The sequence below is a fragment of the Propithecus coquereli genome, unplaced genomic scaffold, assembly GCF_000956105.1.
Source record: "Propithecus coquereli isolate 6110/MARCELLA unplaced genomic scaffold, Pcoq_1.0 Scaffold5, whole genome shotgun sequence".
In the NCBI taxonomy this organism is placed as follows: domain Eukaryota; kingdom Metazoa; phylum Chordata; class Mammalia; order Primates; family Indriidae; genus Propithecus; species Propithecus coquereli.
Window position 1 is genome coordinate 2644801 of NW_012150840.1, and position 27385 is coordinate 2672185.

General features: G+C 43.5%; 1 protein-coding gene across 1 annotated transcript in view; it reads left to right on the plus strand.

Annotated features, from left to right (window-relative positions):
* Nucleotides 1-1579: 1579 nt before the first annotated feature.
* The window catches only part of LOC105819725 (protein kinase C eta type), a 105790-nt gene continuing 79984 nt past the window's right edge, over nt 1580-27385 (plus strand). The window contains exons 1-6 of the mRNA XM_012656032.1: nt 1580-1646; nt 3689-3777; nt 5316-5445; nt 7914-8041; nt 11537-11680; nt 11848-12021. Of these exons, the coding sequence (XP_012511486.1) occupies nt 1580-1646; nt 3689-3777; nt 5316-5445; nt 7914-8041; nt 11537-11680; nt 11848-12021 (732 nt within the window). The remainder of the gene's footprint in view (nt 1647-3688; nt 3778-5315; nt 5446-7913; nt 8042-11536; nt 11681-11847; nt 12022-27385) is intronic.

Consider the following 27385-nt stretch of genomic DNA (forward strand, 5'->3'; position numbering starts at 1 on the left):
TAGAGACAGGGTCTTTCTCTTGCTCAGGCTGGTTTTGAACTCCTGAGCTCAAGAGATCCTCCCGCCTTGGCCTCCCAAAGTGTTAGGATTATGGGCATGAGTTACTGTGCCCAGCTGATTTTGCACCTTTTAGCAGTCAGAACCTAGGGTTAGTGTTTCTGGCATTTTTAATTAAGAGGAGAGACTTAAGGCCCTCAGTTGGCTGTTGATATGTGTCATAACATTTATAGTCTGTAGGAAAAAATTCCTGTTACCTTTTTTATCGAAAAATTAGCAGCTCTGGCATCTTTGCACCCACGTTGCCTCTTTGCAGCAGTCTGCACTCTCTAGTTACCACAGTCCCGCCTCTCTCTGGTTTGCTTGGCTTGGGGCAGTTATACCTGTCTGTTGCACTTTATTTCATGTCACACCATTCTGCTTCCCTCCTTTATGGGACCTGCCTGGCCCCTGTAGGCATTTGTAGTGACAACCTCTGGCCTCAACTAACACTCATAATGGAAACTCATTTGATAATTTTGCTGAATTTTTCTCAGCAAGGAAACATAGCCCCAACTCAGCCAGCCTTGAACCCTGATACACATACCCTCTCTCACTTAAAATATTGAGGTATGTATCATATATGTAGATAGGAGTATGGCAGGTGTTCAGTCTCATCACCAACCAGGCGTATGGCTTAATCATGTTCTGTAACCTGTCAGTGCCCCCTCGTTTGCCAAATAGAGACAACAATTTTATTTTACTTATATAATAAACCTTTACATGCATTTAGAGTACCAAGCATCATTCTAAACCTTTTACATTATCGACTTTTTTTTTTTTATCTTCGTGATAGCTTTGCTAAGTAGGTACTGTTACTATTATTCGCTTTTATAGAGGAGGAAACTATAGCTCAAAGCCTCAGGCCCTCTGGCTTCAGAGTTGGTGCTCTTAACCATGTTACTATGTGTGCTGCCTCCCAGGGCTTTTTGTGCAGATTAAATGAGATAGTGTGGATTAGCTGCATGGCCCAGTGCCTGATACATCCTACAGGCGTAGTTAATGTGGTCTTCGTTAATGAGAATGAGAATAATGTTACTATAGCCATAGAATACATGCGGGAGAGACAGAGGTGGAAGCTGAGGGCCCAGAGAGCATCCTGTGGCAGCACCTCTGCCCCGCTGTGGACTCTGGGTGCGATGTGGGCATAGGGACGAGGGTGGTGCTGCGTAGACTCATCCGTGTGCTTTTGTACACGTGTCTGTATCTGTTTAGCGTCTGTACATCTTTGCATGTGTGAGAGAGAGAATAAGGTGGCAGAGTAACTTCAGGCTGAGGCTCAGTCACACGAGGGTTATTTCCATCGGGGACTTAGGACACTGCCCTCGGGGTAGGTGGGATGGGAGTCATCACACCCCACCCGCTTACGTCACCTGGAGCAGCCTGATCCATCAGATGATTTTCTTTGTGTCTCGTGGTGACAGACAAGGGCTCGAAAAGCACATGCATCTAACCTGAAATTGTGTCTTTCATAAAGGAGTAGAGGATGAAATTTGTTTTCCTTAGGGGACTGTAGGAGGGTTATTGCTGAAATACTTGACTGATGGTGGTTTTATTCTCTATCGTTTTCAACAGGGGAGTATTTGGGAAACAGGGTTATCAATGCCAAGGTAAGAAAACATTATTAAAACTGTGTTTAATCTTGTTCCTATGTTTAAAAAAATGATCAGACCAAGAGAAAACAGGACACATTCCTTTAATACTATAATAAATAACTGTAGGTCAGAGCAGACCCCCACATAGCCACAATTCTTTAATTTTGGTTCCATCTTGGCTATATTTTAGACAGTGCAAAGGGGATGTTTTTATTTCTAAAGCCAGGATACCTGATAAAGTTTTCATTGTTTAAAGTTTTGTCTCTGCAATAGCATGAAGGTACTGAAAGGGAATGCCATTTTGTGAACATACCATTAAATGTTGAAGATAAATTTTTGTTGTTTACAATCCCATTGTCAGCAGGGGTAAAAAGTAGCACAATGCAGTTTTCTGTACCTGCTTAGGGAATAGACGCTATTATCCAAGTATTTTTAAAAATTTTCTGATTTCAAAAAGAAGTGAGAAGTGTTCAAAGTTGAGCTCTTAATGATCTTGTAAGTTATTACATATTAAATTTATCATAATTTTCGTAATTCTAAGATGAATTACTGGTGTTATGGCAGGATTGGAATGAAGTACAATGAAAGGAGTGAAAGGAGACCCCTTACTCAGGTGGTTTACCAACATAGACCACATTCTGGGCCATAAAACACATCTTAACAAATTTAAAAGAATAGAAATTGTAAAAAGTATCTTCTTAGATCACAGTGACATTAAACTAGAAATCAATAACAGAAAGATAGCAGGAAAACCTCCAAATATTTGGAGATTAAAAAACACATTCTAAGTAACACCTGGGTCAAAGAGGAATACTCAAGAGAATATGAAAAACATTTGGAACCAAATGGGAATGAAAATATAATTTATAAAAATATGTAGCATGCAGCAAAAGCAGTGCTCAGATGGAAATTTATAGCATTAAATTTATATATAAGGAAAGAAGAAAAATCCAAAATTAATGGGTAAGTGTCTAGCCAGGCTAACTGAGAAAAAACTCAATGCCTCAAAACATAAGGCCTTTCTGTGTGAAGGAGGGTTTTGAGATCCTCTCATATAAAGAGAGTTCTCTGGGCACTTTCCTTTTGGTTCTCCTGAAAATTCAATCTGATGAAAGCTAGATTTGTTTTTAGGTATAGGGCTATTTGCTGACATGTCACCTGTCTTTATGTACTTAATCCTGAAACCTTCCACATGTCTTGAAAGATCTTAAAATGATGTATGTTTAATACTGCTTCATTGCATGCATTTATCCTTTAATGACTGACAAATTCAACTCTTATCTGTGCTATGTCAGTTATTGAGATGAAAATGAAAAAAAATGTTATTCAGATGAGGAAATATCTTTTGAAAGCCTCTTCTGCTCAAGGCATCATGCAGGCATTCTGAGGGCACTGCAGGAAGGTTTGAAGGGGGCAGGGCTAAGGGTGTGTGAGATCAGAGGAGGGACAGATGGTTTCAACCTAGAAGGGGCTAGGGGCGGGTATTTTCATCGAAGAGACATTTTTTGAATTGCATCTTGTCATAAACTTAAGATTTAGTTAGTTGATAGGCAAAGAGGGTATCCTAGGGATAGGGAAGGGCATCAACAGGATGTAGGGAGGGTGAATACTTGTTCCAGGAAAAGCAACCAATGCAGTTTTTATTGGAACAAGTAGATCCTACAGAAGAAAGGTGACAGATGGCTTGGGGTAGCCTCTGGAGGACCTGAAACCTGCTTGGGAAATTTGAACTCTATTGATTGGCAGTGAGACGCCATTGAAGGTTTTTGATCATGAGGCAGAATTGACCAGAATCATACTATAGGAAGAGTCCTCTGGTTGTGGGTACAGGATGAAATAAGCTCAGGATTTGATGACCCATAGTTTGAGCCTGAGCAAAGGTCTGTGTTAGGATGGTAGCAAAGAAAATAGGGAGGATGGGAGGGCTGGTTGCCATCGTGTGGGCCAGACATCTACGGCCAGTCACAGTGGCACGGTTCAGCCCTTGTTGACTCTGCCGTAATTGGCTGGACTAGGAGCCTCTGATAAATGTGTAATTGCTGGATTTAATTTCCTAGTGTGCACCTGCGTCGTCCATAAACGTTGCCATCATCTAATTGTTACAGCCTGTACTTGCCAAAACAACATTAACAAAGTGGATGCAAAGGTAAGAGGAGAGCAGTTTACTGATTAAGTGTGTGTGTACATTTGGGTACGTGCTTTCCCTCTCTCCCTCCCTCCCCCACCTCTTCCTCCCTCCTCATCACCCCCCCCAACTTCCCTCCCACATTCCTCGAAGCCCATGGTGCACGGTGGTATTATTATAGAATTGAAATTTCTCTCCCTTTTTGTATTATGGTGTGTGTATTTCTGCACTTGCGTAGCATGACCTCTCCTTGTGAGGACCCCGTTAGCAGTCAGGTGGGTATAAGCTATGTGGATCAGTTCTACAAATTCAGGGAGAGCTTTGGTGGAGTCAAAAGAGCCCTGAGCTTGGCATCTGACAGTCTGGATTCGAATGTCAGATCCGGCCTCTGTCAGCTCTCTGCTCTCGGAGCTCAAGCAAGGCCTACATCTCTCTTTGCCTCAGTCTTAAAACAGTTTCAATACTTCCCTCACCATTTTGGTGGGGGTTAAACAAGATAGAAGCGATGTGACAAGTGTGTTGTTAAGTGTGAATTGTGCTTCCTCAGTAAAGAGGCTGTTGGCCTTCTCCAGCCTCTTAAGAAATTTCAGGGAGGATGTTTATCTGCCCGCATGAGCTTGAACTTCATTCTTGTCACTCGCGTTGCGTTCAGCTGCAATAGGCATACGTTTTAGATTCTGGAGGTGGAAAGCAGATGGGATATTGCTGACAATTAGCAGTGGGTTTGCAGATGTATTGGAAAGTCTGACTGTGGAACTCAGTGGTTCTTTACAGTATATATACAGCTCGCTAAAGAGTAATAGAGCTACACATAGAGGTATGACCCACAATTTTTATGAGAAAGAGGCCAGAAAAGTTGCAAGAGGAGTAATAATTGCCCTACTCCTTGTCATATGTAGGTCTGTTGTATTGCTTCAAATCATGACGTAGACTGTAGAGCATATGCCTAGGATAATCATTTGCTGGAAACTGTGTATGAGATTGAAGCAGGATCTTTGCACTCAGATTGTCAGAATACAAATGCCAGGCAAAGGCTGAAAGGGCTGAATAACTAGCCACTGTATTGTCACTTTGGAATGAATTCCTTCTGTGGTTCCATGTCCTCTGAGTGCTTTCTTCCCACCCCCCCCGACCCCGTGACATGATGTGCAGAAGAACCTGTCATGGTAGCAAATGTATATAGTGTATAAAAGAGTCATTTAATCCTGAAGTCAAAGGTTCTAGGAAATAGACATGGGTATGAGGTGATTGGCAAGGAGAGAGATATGGCCTGAATATAAAAGATGAGGTGAAAATCTTAATTTCCTTTATCTCCCAAAATGTTGAATAATCCAATATGCACCCCACGTCTCTGTCTTGTCTTGCCTTTTCCATTAGAGAATGTGCTTCAGCCTGGTCAGTAAGACCTCGGTAATTAATCAGGGCTGAGTACAGTAAAATAATATACCCAGCTCAGGTGTCATAGTGACACTCGGCATTTGGTGGGTTCCTATTACAGTTTTTTACAAAAGATGTTGCTATGAAATTTTAGCTCTTATCCTCTTGCTTGCCTTTTACAGGTTGCCGAACAGAGGTTCGGAATCAACATTCCACACAAGTTCAGCATCCACAACTACAAAGTGCCAACATTCTGTGACCACTGTGGCTCCCTGCTCTGGGGGATAATGCGGCAAGGACTTCAGTGTAAAAGTGAGATGCTGAGGTGCCGGGTACCCACTTCGTCATGGGAACACCGGGCCACACGCTGTTGGAATTCTAGATTCTCAGAATCTGACTAGGACTGATAGTTTTTGATATGTTGTAAATTAGTTTCTTGATAGTATTATATTTTTATGTCAGGCATGTAAAGAGAACTATATCTGGTCTCCAAATTTCTTAACCGTAGAACATTAAGTCAAATGTTAAATTTAGTGATCCATCTAGCTAGCCGGCTACCAAGTATAGGTCAGGCAGTTTGTACTTTAATGCGTTACTTGAAAGAGTGAAAAATGGGATCCTGGTCTGAAATGGAAGATGGTAGGAGGTGAGATGGCCCAATGAGAAGGCTGGATTAAGAGTAAGAACTGGCAGGAGCAAAGTCTGATGATTGAATTGTCATAGCATAAAGAGAACTCCCCTGGGTCTCCTGAAAGAGTGCTCTGATAGAGATTGGAGGCGTGGGTGGAGGCAAGGACACTAAAGCTCTGGCTGTGGGCTTGCATCTCACTAATGGTGCCCAGTGGGACCTGACTTTGGAGCTTTTGCCTTAGCAAAGTCTGAGAGGGTGAGGGCTGATCCCTATCCTGTTAGGAGTTGGGCACTGTTGGCCTTGAGTCACCTCCCATTGAGACGGAATGCTCTGGCTGCTGTGGGGGGTGCCTGAAGCCTTAGCAGACACATCCTGAGTCACCAGTGAGGAGGAGGATGGGGAAGGGAGAGTTGGCGTGAGTGCAACCGGACAACTTCCGTTGACTGCCTGGACTTACCAAGCCTACTTCTGTCAACTAAAAGGGATCAGTCACTTGTCTTTAAGAAGGGCAAATTTTCCTCTCCCTATAGAATACCACTTACTAATTCTTTTTTCATACAACCAAATCGGCAGCCAGCTCATGTATAGACTTTAGGGCTTTGGTTCAGGTGTGCTTGGCCATAGCTTGTCACTGGGTATGGGTTTCCAGCGTGAAAGTCCCTTTCTGCTCTGGTACAGTTGTTGCTGATGTGCCAAGCTGTGCGTGGGGCTCGTCTGTACTGTTCTTATCCCTGGAGGCTGAGTAGTGATCCAGCTCCTGTAACTTTTGCTGTTACTGTCACGTGGTGGTTTTGTTGGTTTGTTTTTTTTTTTATTTTTGAGACAGGGTCTTGCTCTTTCACCCAGGCTAGAGTGCAGTGGTATGATCATAGCTCACTGCAGCCTCCACCTCCTGGGCTCCCAAGTAGCTGGGACTACAAGGCATGCACTACCACGCCTGGCTCATTTTTCTATTTTTTGTAGAGACTGGGTCTCGCTCATGCTCAGGCTGGTCTTGAACTCCTGGCCTCAAGCAGTCCTCCTGCCTTGGCCTCCCAAAGTGCTAGGATTACAGGCGTGAAGCATGCCTGTCCACACGTGGTGGTTTTGAAAGGCCACTGGAGGCTTCCTGAGAGAGGCAGACTCCTGTGAAGCTAATAAAGCTTAAGTCTCAGGGTTTCTGTCTGTCAAGGGCACCTTCCAAAGCTTCCTAATTGATCTGGTATTCTTTTTCTTAAAGAGGGCCTAAATTACATAAGTTCATAAATACAGATCCACAAAACCTGGATCTGTGCGAGCTTCCAAAGATGGACTGACTCCATAAAGCAGGGATTTGTTGCTCACTGTTTCATTTTGACTTCATATCAGCAGGGCCATGTCAAGAAACTGCCCCCAAATTTATTTCTGCTGACGACACCTCAGATCCCTCACTGTCCCGAGTCAGCTCCCTCTGTACCAGGAGCTTAGCTAGCTTTGCTCACCTCTTCCAACTGCCCTTTACTCTGACCTTCAAAAAGCTTTCAAAGTTGCCTTCTGTCCCCCCACCTCCCTTCCATGAAGCAGTTAGAACCACAGGCTGCAAACGCTGAGAACCACAGCCCCACAGGATGCCTGTCTCTGTGCCGGGAGGGCTGCCCAACCACAACAATACTCAGAAAGAAAGCTTCATACGGCGGTTTTTCTCTTAGAAATACCATTTCCATCCTGTTCGAACAGTGATCTATATATGGCATTTAGACTGCTACCTTTTATTTCACTGTTGAAAGATAGAAGGGAAAGAGTACAGTCAGTTGACAAGATTCTTTGTTATTTAATTGCTGGTGAATTGTCACTGTGATGAACGTTTTAATCTTTATATTGGATCATACTAAGTCAGCGGTGGCTGTTACTTGTGATTTAGATGAATGCTTTTCATCAAGTCACGGTGAAAAAAATGTATTTGAAATCTATTATTCTTTAGTACGCCAAGCTTTCTGCTTCTGTACAAAACAGAAACAGATAAAATATCAGGAGTTGTTATTAGTGTGAGTTTAATTTTATGAGAAAATGACATTGTTCAGCCTGTATAATTCCTCTTTCATAATATTCCAGGTTATTAATGTTCTCTGTTGCAGCGTATGTTGGCTCGGATCCTCTCTGAACACGGACTCTGTTGTCCTCTTCCTTCTAGTATGTAAAATGAACGTACACATTCGGTGTCAAGCAAACGTGGCCCCTAACTGTGGGGTGAATGCAGTGGAGCTAGCGAAGACCCTGGCGGGGATGGGTCTCCAACCCGGAAATATTTCTCCAACCTCGGTGAGACTTTGCTTTTCTTCGTATATCATAATTTAGAGGTTGTTCGGATGTGGTGAGCCCAAATGAGAGCATCGTCAAAGTTCCTAATGTCAGCCAATACAATAAACAGATTTATTGTGTTTTTAAGAGCATTGTGTTCCACAAATAAGATTCTATATACAGTTGTATTACAAGAAATAAGCAGGAAGCAGGAGAAGAATATTTTGTCTTTTTTTCTTAATCAGCTTCCTGTCAGTGTGGTCTGGTGAACGCCTGCAACCCAGAGGCCTGGATTATGCTCTTGGCTGGGGACCAGGCAGGACAGTTGACCAGTAACTTTGAGCCTCAGCTCTCTCATTCATAAAGGGGTTCAACTTGGAGATCTCTGAGGTTCTCTGCAGCCTTGGAATCTAACAGTTCTGCAGTTTTTGTTTATGGATTACGAATTTATCTCTTCCATTCAGCAAGGACAGAAGTTCCTTCCTCTGGCCTCTCAGGAGTGGGTGGAGTCGTGGCCATTGCGTGGATATGTTTTTGTCATGCGCCCTCCCCGAATGACCTCTACCTGCTGTTGTCCATCAGGGCCATGGTCACGTCCCAGGCCCATGTCTTATTGTTGACTGACTTCCTGGCCAGGACCTGCAGAGAGCTGGGAATGGGCCTGACTGTGGCTGTGGGATCTGAAAGGTATAGCTTGACGTCTGGGTCAGGAAAATTCTAGACTTTTAACTGTTAAATAATCTCTGGGTACTGAGGAAGGGAAGTGCAATCAGCGTGAGGTTCTTGTTTAATTCAGAAAATGTCAGCACCAGCCACTTCATTTCCTTTTTACTGAAAGGTTTCCTGCTTAGTAGAGCAGGGACTTTTACTGAAATTGTGTTTCTTGATTTCAGGAAGGCACTGGAAAAGTCCATCAAGTCTGTCTTGAGGATGGGCAGGCAGGGTGCTAGTACAGTGAAGGGGATTTCTAATGCATGGGACAGCTGTTCCTGAAGAGCAGAGATTAAGGATTTCAGCCTGAGCCAGGGCCTCTACGATACGGGGGAAGTAGGATGGGCCATGTGGCACAATCTTTAAGAGTGGGCAATGCCACTTGTCATTTGAACCAAGTATCTATAATATTATGACATTTAATAGTAGGAAAGCCAAAATTATCTGCTATTTGGCAGTAAAACATTAAAAAAAGAGACTTTTAAGTCTGTCAAAAGAGAAGAGTAGGTTAAAAGAAGATGAGAACCTGGCTTAGAGTTTTCTAGCCAGTTCCAGGCTAATCAGGGGAAGTATTTAAGTGGAGGAAATGAAATTCAAGTTGGTGCAACTTTTCAATCCTTCAAAGAGTTATGATGAGAGATGTTGAAGAGAAACTGTTAAAACCTTTGGATTTTTAAGATGATCCATTTTATATCTTGCTATTGCTGTTTTATTGGGTTAAGTAAGTAAGATCCTTGTAGTTTCAGGCTGTTGCATGGTTAGTTTATAGCAAACATTGCCTAGAAATTGCCCTAGATAAGCTTTTTTTTTTTTTTCTGGCTAAATAGGTCAAAAGCTCCAGGATGTTAGACTCTTGATCTGTTGTCTAGTGGTAGCTTGTGCTGTAAGTGTCTCAAAGTGGACATCTGCAAAAATCACCTTGCCTTTAGGTGACACACCCAGTGGATGGGATTGGACAGCTGATTGAGGCGGCCACACATACTTCCCATTTGCTGTGGTGAAACTGGAACTCTCACTGTGCTGGTGGGAGTGTAAATTGGTCAGTCTTCATAGAGGGCAAGTTGACTGTGTATCAGAAGTCTTCAAAATTAACACTTTGGCACAAGGAGTTCCATTTGCAGGAAGTTATCTTAAGGAAATAGATGATGATAATGACAACACAAATTAAGTGTATTGAATGTGCCAGGCACCAATCTAAGTGTTTGATGTGCATTTGTTCATTTACTCATCCTAGTAGCTCATGTGGCAGATCCTATAAACCTCTCTGTTGTCAGAAGAGGAAACTGAGGCAGGGAGAGGCTGGGTAGGTAAATTGCTCAAAGTCACAGGCTAGGTCGCGGAGCTGTTATTTGAATCCAGACAGCTTGCGTCAGAGCCTGAACTCTTCTTTTTTCTTTTCTTTCAAGATAGGGTTTCGCTCTGTCACCTGGGTTAGAGTACAGTGGCATGGTCATAGCTCACTGCAACCTCAAGGTCTTGGGCTCAAGTAATCCTCCTGCCTTGGCCTCCTGAGTAGCTGGGACTACAGGCTCAGGCCATGATGCCCAGCTAATTTTTTAAATTTTTTGCAGAGATGGAATCTCACTATGTTGCTCAGGCTGGCCTCAAACTCCTGGCCTCAAGTGATCCTCCTGCCTTGGCCTCCTAAAGTGCTAGGATTACAGCCATGAGCTACGGTGCCCAGCCCAGAGCTTGAACTCTTAATCATCCTGTTTTGAAGATTTGTGTGCAAATATGTTCACTATGGGGTTATTTATTATAGTGAAAAATGGAAGATGATCTATATTTCTAATAGTAAGGGAATAAATAAATTGTGATATAACTATAAAATGGAATATTGAACAGCCGTTAAAACTCATGTTCTTGAAAGATGTTTAAAGACAAATTTTTAAATAAAAATGTATATTATGAAATAACAATTTGATTACATTTATAAAAATTAACCAAGTATAAAAACATGTGTATGTGTGTTATTTAACACCTTAACTGCCATATGAGTTGTATTTAATTCACGCTAGTGTTGAGCCCGGGGCCTCGCGAAGCATGTGTAACTCACACGTCTCTTCACCTTTACCCTTATGAGCTATTTTTCAAGTTGCATAGAACTCACAGAAAACAATAAAAAATAAATTTTTTATTAAATTAGAAAGGATCGTTTTGTTTTTGAAGTTTTTATTCTATTTATAAAACACTGTGGCCTCTAGGGAAAACAATTTTTTTTTCCTAGTGTGGCAGTCAATGTGTTATATATATTTTAAGGAGGGATGGATGATATTTTAGTTATTTTAAATATTGTCCTTTATACTTTTGGTCATTGCTTCAATTTTTACATTGAATTTTTATTTCTTTTATTTAATTTAAAATATTGTATAAAAAATGTTGCTTCATTCATTCCTGTCCTGGTGCTGAATGCTACTTGATCCTTGAGCAAAGGTGAAAACCGCTTTGTAAGAAGTGAACACCAGGTGGCGCTCTTGGCCTCTCACTGCCCTGAGGAGAGTCACCAGCGGTGCCGAAGGAAGGCATTTGTGTTTCTGCACACTTCTATTTGAGTGCAAACTAACTCCGTGGCCTTAGATGTCTTCTTAAATGATTTTTGTCCACTGGCAGTGAGCACAGACCAGAAGCCGATACTGAGGTCGTGTTGAGTTGCAGAGCCTGGTCATCTGTCAAGCCGAACTGATCTTTCCCACGTGTTATATTGAGTCGAGACTGTCCCCAGCCAGGAAAGGCTGTCTTCATCCACAGCTGCTTCGTGCTCACGCTGTGATTTCTGACAAAATGCATTGCTGTTCTTCTCTGCAGAAACTCGTTTCCAGATCAACCCTAAGGCGACAGGGAAAGGAGAGCTGCAAAGAGGGAAACGGGATCGGGGTGAATTCTTCCAACCGACTTGGTATTGACAGCTTTGAGTTCATCCGAGTGCTGGGGAAGGGCAGTTTTGGGAAGGTGAGCCAGGCTTTATTTAACTGCTGGGGCGGGAGTGAGCGTGTTACGTGTGTGCCGTGTGTGTATGTACACTCACATGTCTCACGTGCTGGTCTCTCCTCCCGTGCGCCCGCGCCTTGAGCACCCGAGAGAATGCCCTCACGCTCCCTCCTTTTGCCCCGCCGCAGGTGATGCTCGCAAGAATCAAAGAAACAGGAGACCTCTATGCCGTGAAGATTCTCAAGAAGGACGTGATCCTGCAGGATGACGATGTGGAGTGTACGATGACGGAGAAACGGATCCTGTCTCTGGCCCGCAACCACCCCTTCCTCACTCAGCTGTTCTGCTGCTTTCAGACCCCCGTAAGTGTGACTTGTACTCGCTACCTCAGTGACCTCTTTCTTAGAGTTGAGACCCTAAGATGTTGAATACTTCATAAAGTCAAATAGCAGAGACTTTTGGGATGGCCTCTAAGGTAGGTCTATATAAAGGTACTGGCAACTTCTCACCATCTCTGGGGAAAAATAGAAGCTGATGAATTCACGCCTTCCTTTGTGCTGTCCTGGGGAAAGATCACCTTGAGGGTTGTGTGTCCTAGGATTGAAAAGGTCTTCACACTTGAATCTTCGTTCTGTTAATTATCACCCCATTTTACAGATGAGAAAACTGAGGCACAAAGAAGTTTAGCTCCTGAGTGGCAGAGCAGGTTTTGAAGGCAGGCAGTGTGACTGCAGAGTCCAAGCAGGCTATTAACCACTGGCTGTGCCACTTTTGCTCCATTCACACTCCCAAAGCTCGAGTGAGAAGGCCTGTTTCCTCCACCCTCTTTCTTATCATGGCATGCTATCTATCATTTTGATAATCTGAAAGATTTAAAAATGCTATCTTTGAAGTTCGAATGTGCATTTCTCCGACGGTGAGAGAAGCCAAGCATTCTCGTATTTGTGTTCAGAGCCGTGTTGGGAAGCACACGTGTGCGGCCTGGGGAGTGGATGGAACAGGGAAGACTGGAGGCCGGGAGACAGGAGGATGTGTTGAAGAGGTGCACAGTGCAGACTCCCACGCTGCCCTCACATATCGGAAGGAACTGGGGAGGCGGCCACTGACTCCTGAGGCCTCTCCCCCTGCACTCCTCCTGCCTTCCCCCCATGGTCTGGGCTCCTGTGGCTACCCCTCCTCTTATCCATCCTCAGTGGCTCCTGACAGCCTTGGAGCCCTGCCGCCTTGCCCTGATTCTCTGCTTTCCATCTGCAGGGCCGTGGTTCCTCTGGAGCTCTGGTTCTTCCTATCCTGCACTGCTGCTTGCCGGAGCCTTGGAACTATTTCCTGCCCTTTCCCCTGCACTTTGCCAGCAGAAAGCCCTTCGCCTGCCCTCACCCCCTCACCCAGCTGTTTTCTTGCAGAGGAGTGGGGTTACAGCTCAGGGCTTGAGAGGGACAACTGGTAGAAAATACTGGTTGCCCACCTGGGTTTCAAGCTCCAGCCTCCTAAATATTAATACCACCATGAACACCATGAGTCAAGCAGCAGAACCAGGTTACCACTCAGATCGCCTTCCTCAGCCTGAGCCAAAGATCAGATGGTTTCCTATGACATTAGGTTAGATAATCCTAACCAGCTGGTAACCTTTGAGTCAAGCAGTCAACTGGTATTATATTTAGTGAGGCCAGTCTGGGCGTTCAGTGGCCGTCATTCCAAGTTACTACTGATGAAGCAAATAAAGAACTATCTTGTACCAACTCCAAGGGAATTTCACCTACAAAAGGAAATCCCTGTGATTCTACATAAGCAGTCAAAGGTCTCATCAGCAATTAGGTTGTGTTATGGTAGAGTAAGACAAGAAATTAACTTGAAACAGATTTGGAGCCAAATTAATGCAGCTATAATAGTATCATTTTCCAGAAAAATATATAAACTGGACAGTACACAGAAATTTTGGTGGCCACATGAGATTCCTAGTATTTGGCAGCTGAAGTCTTCATTAGCATTGGTGAAATCTAATTTTTTTCGGTGAAAGTTTTATGTTTGGCCACGAGGTGGCAGTCGTTACTGCAAAGTTATTATTATTTCTCTACCAGAAAAATAAAACACATGGAAATCCCATTAGGGTTTAAAATGTGTGTATTGTGGTAGATACCTCCAAAGCATCCAAAGCAAAGGATAAAGGGAATTTTCTCCTGCTTTGAGTCTCAGTGATAAATGAAGTGATGGGAACCAACTTAAAAGAATCAAGTGAGTTTTTCTCGTGCTGAGATAGAGGCATACACGTTTCGTTTTGCTGTAGCCTTGTTTCAAGTTTGTAGGGTATAGCATTGCTCGCTGTGCATTCATTCCTCTGTCAGAAATCCTCAGTGACTCTCCCCATGTACCGTTGTAAAATTAGTTGCTATGAGAAATACAGCAGATGTTACTACCTTTTAGCTACCCAGTTTGCAGGCCACGACCGCTCAAATGAGATACTGAGGAGTGTGTAGGGCTGAGCTGTAACAGTCTCCCCTAAAGAATTTAGGAGTGAGCCGAGGCGAGGTGTTGGAGTCACTCCCCTGCTATCTGCAAAGTATGATTTCAGTGTGAAGGCCCTTGTAGAAATGGGACTCTCCTCACGTCCAGCCCCCTGGAATCAGTCTCTCTGAAGACCAGAGCAGAGGAGTAGCTCGCTGAGGACCCTGAGACTGTAAGTGGCGCAGACAAGGTTCAAGTTTAGGTCGGACTGACTCTGGCCCATCATTCCATATGTTGTCAGACTCCACATTTAGGTGGTTGATTCAGCATCATCTTAGGCGCCTCTCTTTGTCCTGGCACCCCTCCAACCTGCTGACAGGGACACAACATTGCCCTCGGGAACGAATGCCCTGAGTTTGGTTTTGGCTTTGTTTTCCTCCGTCTAAATGATTTGAGGCAGTCCTAAAAATCCCTTTGAGCCTTAAAATTCTCGTCATTAAAATGAAAGCAGGATCTCTGTGAGGGTCAAATAAGACAATGCAGAATACTTTACACACTGAGCAGCACTGCTCAAAAGTGAGTAAATTCACTGTGGTGAGAAGCCCCTCCTTCCCCACACCAAAGAAAAATGTCCTGGGGCTCCCAGTGGCCATCATAGACCCCCACATGGGAGGGATAGTAAATACTCAAAAGGTAGGAATTTCGGAGCTCCTTTTGTTCTTGGCAAACAGAAAACAATAAGCAAATTTCAAATATTAGTTAATTAATCAAGTTTGCTATGTAGATTTATAAACTCTGTAAGTTATTCCCCCTAATTTTTTTCATAAAAATTGCTCACCAGTACATAGTTAAATGGCATCCTCGTACATTTCTGATAGCATTGCAAATGCTAATAGTTTGTGAATAATTTGATAATCTGTATCAAAATTCATAAAAATGTTTATGCTCTTGGGTCTGTTGATTCTATTTCTTATAATCTAGCCTATGAAAATAATATAAAGAATAACATATTCTGTTGAGGGACTATAAGTGAAAAAAAAAGAATAACATAAATGTTAAGCATAAAGATGTTTAATTTTTAGTGCATTATTTATTTATTTTTACGTATTTTTTAACCAACATCTCTTTAATCTTCTCCCCCTTCTCCTCCAGCCTCTGGTAACCACCATTCTACTCTCTGCTTTTATGAGTTCAACTTTTTTAGATTCCATGTATAAGTGAGATCATGCAGTACTTGTCTTTCTATGCCTGGCTTATTTCACATAATATAATGTCCTCCAGGTTCATCCATGTTGCAAGTGACAGGATTTCCTTTTTCGTTTTTAAGGCTGAATAGTATTCTATTGTGTATGTGTTTCACAGTTTCTTTGTCCATTCATCCATTGGTGAACACTTACGTTGATTCTATGTCTTGGCTATTGTGAATAATGATGCAGTGATCATGAGAGTGCAGATATCTCTTCAATGTACTGATTTCATTTTTGTTGGATATATGTATACCCAGTAGTGGAATTGCTGAACCATATGGTAATTCTATTATTAATTTTTTGAGGAGCCTCTGTACTGTTTTCCAAAATAACTGTACTAATTTACATTCCCGTGAATGGTGTACAAGAGTTCTCTTTTCCTACAACCTCATCAACACTCGTTAGCTTTCATCTTTTTGGTAATAGTCATTCTGACAGGTGTAAGGTGAAATCTCATTGTGGTTTTAATTTGCATTTCTCTGATGATTAGCGGTGTTGAGTGTTTTTTTTCCTATATCTGTTGGCTGTATGTCTTTTTTTGAGAAACGTATGTTCATGTCCTTTGCCCATTTTTAAGTTGGGTTATTTGTTTTCTTACTGTTGAGTTGTTTGAGTTTCTTATATATTTTGGATATTAAAACCTTAACCAGATGTATGGTTTGCAAATATTTTTTCCCATTCCATAGGTTTTTCTTTTCACTCTGTTGATATTTTCCTTTGCTGTGCAGAAGCTTTTTAGTTTGATATAATTTCATTTATCTATTTTTGCTTTTGTTGCCTGTGCTTTGGAGGTCATATCAAAAAAAGATAGTTAGAATAAACAATATCTGGTAGCACAACAGGGAGACTATATCAATAAGTTATAGCATAAAAAAAAAAATCGTTGCTCAGACCAGTGTCATAGAGCTTTTCCCCTAAGGTTTTTTCTAGTAGTTTTACAGTTTCAGGTCTTAACCTTTAAGTCTTTCATCCATTTTGAGGTGATTTGTGTATCTGGTGTGAGATGAGGGTCTAATTTCATTCTTCTGCATGTGGTTATCTACTTTTCTCAACACTATTTTACTGAAGAGACCGTCCTTTCTCCATTATGTGCGCTTGGCATCTTTGTCAAAAATCAGTTGATTATAAATGTGTAGATTTATTTCTGAGCTCTGTATTCTATTCCATTGGTCTATCTGTGTGTCTTCATGCCAGAACCGTACTGTTTTAATTACTATCACTTTGTAGTACATTTTGAAATCAGGAATAGTGATGCCACCAGTTTTGTTATTTTTGGTGAAGACTGCTTTGGCATTTGCACTATTTATAATAGGAATATATTAGAAACAACTTCAGCATTCAGCAATAGACGTATATTTAAATAATATACTATTCAATGAGGATTTTCAGCCAGTAAAGAGATAATTGTATATTAAACAGATTATGTCAGACACAGTTATGAACACCTAATATGTATTTTTTTATTGCATACAATTCTTGTAACAGCCTTATAAGATAGGTACAATTATTATCTTCATTTTGTCAAGTGGTGAAGTGAAACTCTGAAGAGTTAAGTCATTTTCCCAAAATCTAACACAGAAAATGATCGAACTGGAAATTAGAGCTTGAGAAATAATACAGATTTTTTGATGATAGCAGTATATATCCATATCAGGTTCTGCCCAAGACAGCGAATTGGCAAATCTGCCCCCCTCACCACACCCCCCAAAAAAAGACTGGCGGGAAATTATGCCAGTATACTCTCAGGAGCTGCATTAAGGTAGTAGACTTATGGATGTTTTTTTTTCTTTGTTCTGTTTACCAAATTTAATAATATGATTATATTTCTTTAACAACAGGGGTGGGAGGAATAAGCTATTATTAAGTCAGGGAGGGCCCTTGGTCTCCCAGGACCTGGGGTGCAGGCCCAGTAAATGCTGCCTCCTTGACTCTCCCTTTTCAGGCTCGATTCACTTCACACTCCTTTTATCTCAGTCAGTGACGGTTGTGTCAGCAGCTGAGCCTCCTGGCATTTATGGCCTGGAATTCAGGTCTCCCGTCCCCCAGCTCCCAGGGGCCTCCACTTTGGTTCTCCTCCTAGCGAGAGGGGGGAGAGAGAGAGAGAGAGAGACGAACAAAGACACAAGACGGGGCAGTAGCAGGAAGGGGGAGTGGCAAAGTAAATATTGGTCAGATGCTTTAGTCTTTGTTCAGAGACCCAGTTTATTGAAGCAGAGGTTTCCGTTTGGAAAACACAAGACACTCTGTGCCCAGTGCCCCAAAACTGCCTCTTGCCAGCAGGACCCGGGCCCAGGCCAGTGAGCTGAGGCGAGGTAGCGCCTCATTCTTTTGGGAATGGCCGAAGTTTGTGTCGGAATCTGCTGCATTCAGGTGGGCCACAGACTGTTCAGATCCCCTTTGCAGGGAGGAGGCCCTGTGCTCTCACCTCCACCCATCCCTGTCCTCCCAGGGCATCTGGGCTCCTGATGGGTGTCCTCGTGGTGTCAGCCCGCAAGGGTGGAGTTCCTGGCAGGGCTATAGCTTTCCATAAGAAGCCACTCCTGGAATGTTGGCCAACAAAGCAGAAATCCTATTTCTGAAGGTCAGAGTGTCTTGGAATCTTGTGAAATAAATGCCGTCCGTGCACACACTGATGTAAAATGCTTTCAGTATACTTCAGATATGTGAGGAAAATCGCCTGGCAACATGAGTACAAGGGAACATTCTTTTCTCTGTTATTTTCTCCATTACTGTTCTATTAAATATGAGCAAAGAACAGTGTGTATGGGGTGGGGAGGCAGGGGACAGAGGAGACAGGCAGCAGGGCAGTCATGTGGCCCCGGAATTAGTCTTTCAGAATGAATCACCTCAGGCAGGTGACTGCACTGGAACCTGCAGCACAAGAGCTCTGGGTTCTCATTCTGGCTTAGCTACTAGCCCACCGGGCTCTAAGAAAGTCTCCTGCCTTTTCGTTTTTCCAGATAAGCACCTCCACCTAAATCTGCGGTCTTCCCTCGCAGACCTGCTGGGAGCAGCACCTCTGGGCAGTGCCCCTCGGGCCGGCTTGGGCACTGCGGGCGGGGTGGGGGGCATGGGAGGCCACAGCCAGCCCCGTCTGGCCCAGACGCTCCCAGCCCCCTCGGGCTCTCCTTGCCTCTCCCGCGTGCTCGCCGAGCATCTGGCAGCACTGCCAGTTTGTCTGCTGAGCTGCTGCCAGCGGCCGGATGGAGGAGGAGGCGCACACTCACCCCGGGCAGCATTGCCCTGCCGTGCTCTGACATCCAGGGCAAGGGGAAGAGGCCCCGTGACTGCCAGTTAGATGAGGGGAAGGAGAAATACAACCGACAAGCTGGAGGACTTTTCCCTCTGCAGAGATCAGGAGACCTGGCTGATTCCTGGAGCCTGAATCATGCCGGCTTTGTAGAAGGGAGGGACGAAGAAGGAAGGACCGGTTCATTGAGACCCTAGTGTATGTTCCAGGTGCTTGTGTTCATTACCAAGGTCAATAAAACTGCACATTGACATTCCATAAATATCTGTTGAACATAGTATCTCAGTTAATACCCAAACACCCCAGGAAAGTGTAGATACTGTCATCCTCATTTTAAAGATCTGGGAACTGAGGTCCAGAGGGGTTAAACAACTTGCCCCAGATCACACAGCAAGCAAGAGCCACACACAGATTCTTGACCAGGTCGTCCCGCTCAGTGATGTATTTGCCATTCCCATTATATCATAAATAGAAGTTTTTTCTCTCTGCAGTATGTACAGCTGAGAAGAATAGTGTCATTAGACAGGAATAAAGGCAGTTTTTCACAACATGTAATTTTTGGCCTTTTATGAAATCCCTAAGAATATTCTCTTATCAGTTCGGAACTAGGTTTTCTACTTTCCCTGAGCAATGACTGCTACAAATACGACTTAGTCTGCTATGGGTCATTTGCTGTAGTTTGCCCTTGGCTCTGATCAAAATAGAAAATGAGCCAGAACATGGTGTTTCCTATCTCTGCACGTCCCCACGTTATTAATGGGGTTCCATCTTTCTTTTAGGTTATCAGTTGTGGATATATATTCACAGGCTGGATCTGACTCTCTGGGGTAAACAAATGTTTGACCCACCTCCTTCTCAGCTGCAGATCCTCCGCGGACAAAATGTGCATTGGCCATCTCCAGGATCTGAATCTGGGGGACATTATTTGAGACCTTTGCTTTGTCCTCTCAGGCTAACTGGCTTTCTGACTTTCTGGCCACAAAAATGAATGGGAAATAAGAGAACCCAAAGTTCAAGCTGTTCCTTTGGCTCTGTCTGTTTGGCTAGGACTGCCAAGATTTTTGGTGGGACAAAAGGGTTTGAAACAGTCAGCTTGTTTTTTAGTTTGAGGTTGTTCAGTTGTAACTGGCCTTGTTGTTTCTAGCCGTCGCTATCATTGACAACTTAGAGATTGAGCAGACCGCCACCTCCGCGTTTGGTAAGATGGTTTGTGGAGTTGAGAGTAATTTCCTTTGACATAACCAGGATTCAACCAGCATCAGACTTTGCCCCTGTGTTTCGTGATGACTGAAAGCTCTTTGGGTGGTGATTGCTTGGTATGGTTTTCCTTGGCCGCAACTGGGAAGCCTTAGAACCTGCCAAGCTATAGGTACTCTGGCCTCGTTGAAACACCAAGCGCTGAGACTGGCTCCAGGAATGAGAATGAGTTGGGCTTTCTGCCGGATAGTTTAGGGAAAAATCAGTCAGTCCAGGATCACACCGATTGAGCACTGGGCAAAAGAAATAGTTCTTTTAAACCTCAGTCTAGTTAGGAAGAAAAGATTAATACACGTGAAATCGCGGTGTACAGTAGATAGCATATTGTAAGTGTAGTTCTTATGCTACACGAGGAAAGGTAGGGGAAAATGAACCCTGGGTTCTGGGGGAAACGCTCACCTGTGCGCCACTATTTCCTTGGAAGTGCAACCAGAGTGGCTACAAGCCGGAAAACCAGCTAACAGCTTTAAGAGGCACCTCGGGAGTGGCCTGCAGGTGGTTCCCTCGGAAGTTGGATTGATTCCCGCTGTGACTGACTGGGACGTCCTCGCAGGGCCTTAAGCTACACCTGCGTGTGGCTGGATTGGGTCCACCCCTCCAGAAGACAGAATCATGCGGTATACTTGTAATATGTAATGTCATAGCCTATAATATGTTCTAGTTTTGAAATACTTGAGTTTTCCATAATTACTTCATCGCTGGTAAGAACCCAGCTGTGTCCGTCTCTTCTAGGCCCAGAACGATCCAGGGCCTCTCATGACCAGAAACAGCCCTGTCAGCGTAGAATTAGCAACTGGGGGCACAGGGAGTCCCCCTGGCAGACTGAGACACAGCATTGAACAAAACAGAGTGGAGTCTCTGCCTTCATGAAGCTGATGTTCTCGTGGGGGGCTTATAGGCCTGAAGACCATGAACGGGCTGTTCATAATGCAGATTCAGCTGGTGACCCTCCGTGGTGGTCTGGTTCCCACCAGTGGTTCCTGGATTGTCATTTAGGACGGGCTCAGGGTAGCCATCTGCTTGGAAGGGTCCAGTGGCTGGTCTTAAAGCTGCATTTGCATATCAGGTGCTCCTTAATTTTTATGTAGGATGTAGTGAATTTGGAACTTGGTGGAGACTATTGAGGGGGGGGGAACCCAAACCCCTGGCCCCGGCCCCGGGTGGGTGATGGGTTCTGTATGGCTGCAGGAGTTGAAGGGGCAAAACAGGAGGCAGCACGGGAAGAGCGGCAGCCCCAGCATGCTGCTTTTGCTCACCATTGCTGTTGCTCTGTCTTCCCCATCCTGTGGGGTACAGTGGTCTGTTTGCCAGCAGCCCTGTATCAGGCTACGAGGTCACCCTGCCAGCCTCCCATCCCCGCCCCCTTGTTAACCCGTGCTCCATCATGGCTGACTGTATTCCTTCTTCGCAAGGTTCCTTTTCCAGTCCTCCCTGCAAGCTAATACCTTGGCTCAGTCGCACCAGCAGACCCTCCCCTTTCTGCTGGAGGGCTTTGGCCTGCCCTGTCTTTTCTTTGGGCCACCCAGGGAGTTCCTGTTTCCTTTCCATGAGAGGCTTCCAATTCTTAGTATATTTGTACAGCAAAAGAGCTCGTATTTTGAGCTCACTCCTGCCCACTTCTGGTCTGTAGTGATTTATCACGCAAGTGTTGGGAAGGGAGTCTTGGAACTCTTCCCAGAGTCTCTTAATTCCATTCTTGTGGTCTATGACATGTTAAACATTAAAATGATGTAATATATGATTCCCAACCAAAACAAAAGAGGAGAGCCCTTCCAGCCAAACTCCTCCCCTCCTCTTCACATACATTTTCCCATTTCTGTGCAGTGGCCCATGCATGGGAAGCGCTTCTGTCCGCCTCCTTGTCCTTTGGAGGCGCCTCGCTCCCCAGGGAGCACTGGGGCACCCAACCCTTGGTGTTGTCTGACGTAACACGAAGCGGGAACTAGCCCATGCCTGTAACAAACCCAGACCTTCTGCACTAATGGCTGCCAATGGTGAAAAGCAGTTCAAGATGAGTTGGACACAACCAAGAAAAATTGGGAGCAAATAGGGCAGAATCGCCCTGGAGCCTGGTTCAAGTTTCTCTTCTGGAAACCTGTAGGACCTGTTCATTCACTTGATTTGTCCTCCTCACGTGGGCTTCAGCACAGATCTGCAGCAGAAAGGGCCCTTCCACGTTGCTCAGAGCTTTACCCCACAACCTTGACCCTCACCAACAAGCCAGATGGTTTTAATAATCTAGTATCTGATGAATTTTTACCTTTTGCATAAAAAAATTCACTTATTTGCACAGTGCCGTGTCATTTTCCCGCTACTCACATTTGGGCTGAATAATCCTCTGTTATGGGGGACTGTCCTGTGCATTGTAGGATGTTAACAGCATCCCTGGCCTCAACTCACTAAATGCCAGTAGCACCTCCCCAGTTATGACAACCAAAAATGTCTCCAGACATTGGCAAAAGGTCGCTGAGGAGAGGAATCTCCCCTGGCTGAAAACCACAGCCTTATGTGACTGTCAGGTGATCTATCCTTGATCTGAGAAGTGTAGTGGGCTAGAAGATCACTTTTCTTTTTATAGGGGCCAAAGCAATGTGTGTCAAACCTTCTTTATAAAAATATAAATGTTATCATTTTTTTCTCTGAGTTTGTAGAAAGGCAGAGTTTCTGTTGGGAGCTCATTGCAGCTGCCAGTGGCTGCACTGTGGCACTTGTGGGGACAGGGCCCCCGAGCTGGCAGGGACAGCGGAAGCACGCAGGGTCTGTTTAATGTGAGCCAGGGCTAGCAGGCTGCTGGCAGTTCTCGGCAGTGAAGCCTGATGCTCGATAAGGCAGAATTATCAGAGCCTGGGGGCACGGGGTGTGGGGGGGAGCGGGTGAAAGATTAGCTCACTGAGCATATTTTTAAAATGGGTTATGTGAAAAAGCAAGTGGTAGAAAACCTGCAGCTTCTTTTGTTTGGCATTTAATAATCATACTTTCACTTTACCAACAAGGCATTGAGTCAGTGGCATTTTATGCAAACCATCCTCTCCACCCTGAACTTAGAGGGGTGCCTGTGAGTCAGGTTTCCATCCTGCGTGTGGTACATATGGTTGGGTTTTACAAACGGGACAATCAGGACTTTAAGAAATATTTCCCAACCAGTGTGGAAAAACGAGCTGATAGCATTATGAATGTGCTTTGGGGGAGAGCAACTGGCCGCCTTTTTTTTCTTTTGTTTTCCTTACATGGAAATGTCATTTCAACTTAAAATATAGATAACCTGAAATGCTATCTTCAGAACTAATTAGCCTCTAAATATTGAAAGTAGACCCTAGCCACCAGAGACATTGGCTGTTTTATTTCGAATGGTAACATTGTACCTATCTTAACATTTTTATTACAATTCACTTCCATAACTGTTCGTGGAGCACGCATTATGTGCCAGGGGCTAAAGACATAAGAAAGAACAAAATGTGGACCTGCCCTTTGATTACTTATGGTCAAAAGTCATCCTGACACCATGTGGTAGAGAGAAGAAGGTCATAATTGATCCTTGAGGAGGTTGGAAGGGCTTCCCAGAGGGGATGCTGTCCAAGCTGTGTTTTGAGGACGAATAGGAGCCCTGCAGTTACAGGAGCAGGGGGCAGCCTCCCGGACAGAGGTTAACAGCAGTGCCAAGGCACAGAGGCCTAAAATTGCATGATATCCCTGGGAAACCCCAAATGTCTAGCTGTGGCAGGATTGTAAGAGAGGAAATGGAGGGAAGCGGATGATGAAGCAGCAAAGTCATAATGGGTCTGATGTCCTTTGTGAGGAGGTTAGACTTCATTGTGCAGGTGAAAGGAGCCAGCAGAAGCTTTTAAGTCAGGGAGCAACATAAGAGTTGCGTTTTAGAAGACTCTTGCGGTTGCTCTCTACAGAAGGAGACTAGTGGTAGCAGATCTGGCAAGGATGCTGAGCCACTGACCTCTTGACCTGCCTGCCCCAAGGCCGCGACCTTGGGAGTGGAGTCGGGGAAACACTAAGGAGGTAGACTCGATGGGACTTTTTAGGAGGAGTGGCCAAGGTTCTGCCCAGTTGGGAGCTTGGGGAGAATAGAATGTAATGAGTTCAGTTTGGGGGAAATTCGGTGGTAAGACGCTTGCTTGTCAGGTGCTTTGTTGTTCAGATGGAAGATTAGATTTCAATGTCATCGGTGTCCTTTTGCTATAGTGGAAACTATAACATAAAATCTTTCGGTGGGTGTTTATAGAGGGAGAAGAGAGAAGAGCTGAAGAAGGAATTCTAAGTAGGGGTAGAGAACGGTGGGAGAAACAGAAGAAGAATCAGAAGGAAGTGGTTTCATAGGAGGAGAAATCGAGTGCCAAGATGAAGTCAGTCCACCAGAAGACTCAAAGCTATCTGTTGGATCTGGCGTGGGGTTGTTGGTGTCGCCATCTTTGTATCTGCTCTCATCTTTGGGGTTTTAAAGGCCCCTCTGAGCGCCATTTAGCCAAACGAAGCTTCCTTACAAAGTTAACACAATGTCTTCTCCCCTGTGTAGATCTTTTCATCTGTCTCTGATTACCCCTCATCTGGTTAGAGCTATGCATCTTTTACTTTAACATGTTGACCGCCACACTAGAAAAAAAGTTTTTTTCTTTGGGGTCACGGTGTTTTATTATGAAAATAGAATAAAAACGTCAAAAATAAAATGATCCTAATTTAATGACAAATTTAATGAAAAACAAAATTTATTGATGTCTATTCATTTAATCCATGTTTTTATAATTGTCAGTATTAATTGTAACAATAAGAATATCAACAAGTAAGATTTTCACAAACCAACTGCAGGGTTTTGCCCAGGTTTTGCTTCACCAGGTCCCGGGCTCAAAACTATTGTGAGTTAAATACAACTCACATGGCAGTTAATGTGTTAATCTCCATACTTTAGAATAAGATCTGCATCTTCCTCAATGGACAGTGGAGATCAGTATTTAGCCCAGATTGCAAAAATGGTTTGGGATGAGATCGTGGGTGAGTCATTTTCTTGAACAGATCTTGTTCCCCAGCCAGAGGGCCAGAGAAGAGCTCGTCCATGGCTGAAATGGTGGAACCAAACTCCCAATAGCGTGTGGGATGCATATTCCGAAGGGAACTTCAACCAGTACGTCACCACTGGACAGACTCTCAGCCAGTGCATCCCCAGGCATCACCTTGAGGCAGATGTGGGATGTACTTGGCCATATTCTCTACTTCGCTAACTGGGCAAAATGTCTAATCAGACAACTATAATTCCAAATCTCCCATGAGGCAAAAATGTCTAATTCATACACGGATCAGAGGGAGAGATGACATCTTGACTATTTGAAAAGCTTGCAGAGTTTACGAATCTCCGTCATGAAAATTGATCTAAATAAGTGAAATTGTATTTATCCTCTTTATTCTGTAGCCCTATACAAGCTAAGTCTATAAATATCTTTGGTAGACCTGCTTTTATTTGGTGATTAAATCAAAATCTTTATAAAGAGATCTCACTATGTGAAATAATGTCTTAAAGAAATCCTTTTGTGGATGATTTTGTGAAGTGACTAAACATATTTTTAAAAAGTAAATAATCATCCAAGGTATCTTCCTTGTGAATTGAAGCTATGTTTTGATATTTTTTATCAGGAGATAGTCTCAAACCCTCTCAACCACTAGGGGGTGCTCCAAAGGTAGTGATGTCTAAATGATTAGCTGATTAAAACTAAAACACCATGCCCGATTAGCAATCATCTACACCCAGAGATGCCTGCTTCACCAGGCTAATAAAAATGATCTTTATCATTGTACAGAGACTATGCTACTAATACCGTGTCTTCTTATTTTCATTAACTTAATTAGAAGTCCAGCTAATTGTAGGACATAATAGAAATGGCATCGGGAATAGTATACAACTGTTAAAAAATCATGATCCTGATGACTAATTGTATCAGGAAATATTATGTAATATAAGTTGAAAAGGGAAGGATATGTTTTTCATTTTCTTTTTTTTCTTTCTTTAAACATGCTATAGAATGTTAAGTATAATTAAGACATAAGGGGGAAATTAAATCTAGTTAAAATTACCTCGTGAATTTCTTATTCACCCTAAAATCTCCAGTTCTTTGGAAGTTCTTTGTTTCTCTTTGCATTTAGACTTCTATCTCTAGATGTCAGGGTTATGGGTGATTTCATTTTCATTTTCTTTATTTTCCTCTCAATTTTCCATGTATTTACTTTGTAATTACATTTGCACTATGGACATATAATTACTTTTATAAACAGAAAAACGAAAACTTTATCAGAGGAAAGTGGCATCAGCGGACTTGATTCTCCTACTTAACTCTCCCATAAACTTTTTAAACTATGGACAAGGCACTTCAGTTCTTTGCACTTTACTTACATAAAATGGTTGAGTAATACTCATCTTGGAAGTTTGTTCCAGCTTTTCTAAAATTCTAATTTAAATTTTTATCAGGAAACAAAAATGGTCTCCTGCTATGTTAGTTGTGTAAGCATTCATTAAGCCCCACTGTGGTCCAGGAACTATGCTTGATGCTATTAAAGATATCAGTTAGCATCTGGGTGCTGCCTTCCAGGGTTTCAGGTCCTCCATGGAAAACAAGACCAAGTGCACAAACCACTGCAGCCCCGCACAGTGATACCAGGCAAGATGTGTGTGGACTAGGCATGCCAAAGGAGGCTCCATCAGGAAGGGAGGACGTGCACTCTGACTTTGCTATATCCCTGGCCGTATGCATACCGCTTATTTATGCTTTAAAGAACATCCTGGCCTGGATGTTTCAAAGTATGTTAAAACGCAAGTGAGATCTCATCTTTGTTTCCCTGGTCTGGTATATATGTGAGTAAGCCTTGTCACGTTTCATTATGAGAGATGGCCATAACATATCCAGATTACCAGGAAGACAGTTGGTCTCTGCAAAGAGCTGTGTGTCCCTCCAGGTTTGAAATGCAAGTCCCTGAAAATTTGTTACATTGAAGACATATTTCACCTTCCCAGAGACTAGTCTCTGAGCTCAGACAGGCGGTATCTTGCCTGTGGGCCTGACAGCGGGCTTGCTGGGAGATTGGATTAGCTTCTGACATCTTATGGGCTGTGCAAAATGATAAGTGAAAAAAAAAAATGAAGCTGTTAGACTCCCTCTCATTGTTTCTTCCGTGAAGGTTTTGTAATCTTTCTTAATGTGGTTAAATTCAAGTTGTTTCCAGTTCAAACATGGTGCAATCAGATTTCCTCATGAGGGTGCTTTTCCACTGTGACCTCTTTGACGTCAGTAACTGTTTCCTGTTGATTTGAACTGCCTTTTTACCTTTTAAATGACTTTGTCTGAGAAAAATAATAAAGCCGTGGCACCTAGGAGAAGTTCAACACAAGGCTGTCTGGTACCGGAGATTTCCCTCTCCTTGCCTACAGCTGTTGACCACACTCCGCGGCTTTTGATACAGGGTGGGTTTTTGTTCATGTAGAAATATTCTACAACAATTCTTAGAATTTGGGCAAGTAAGTACATATGTGGCTCCCCT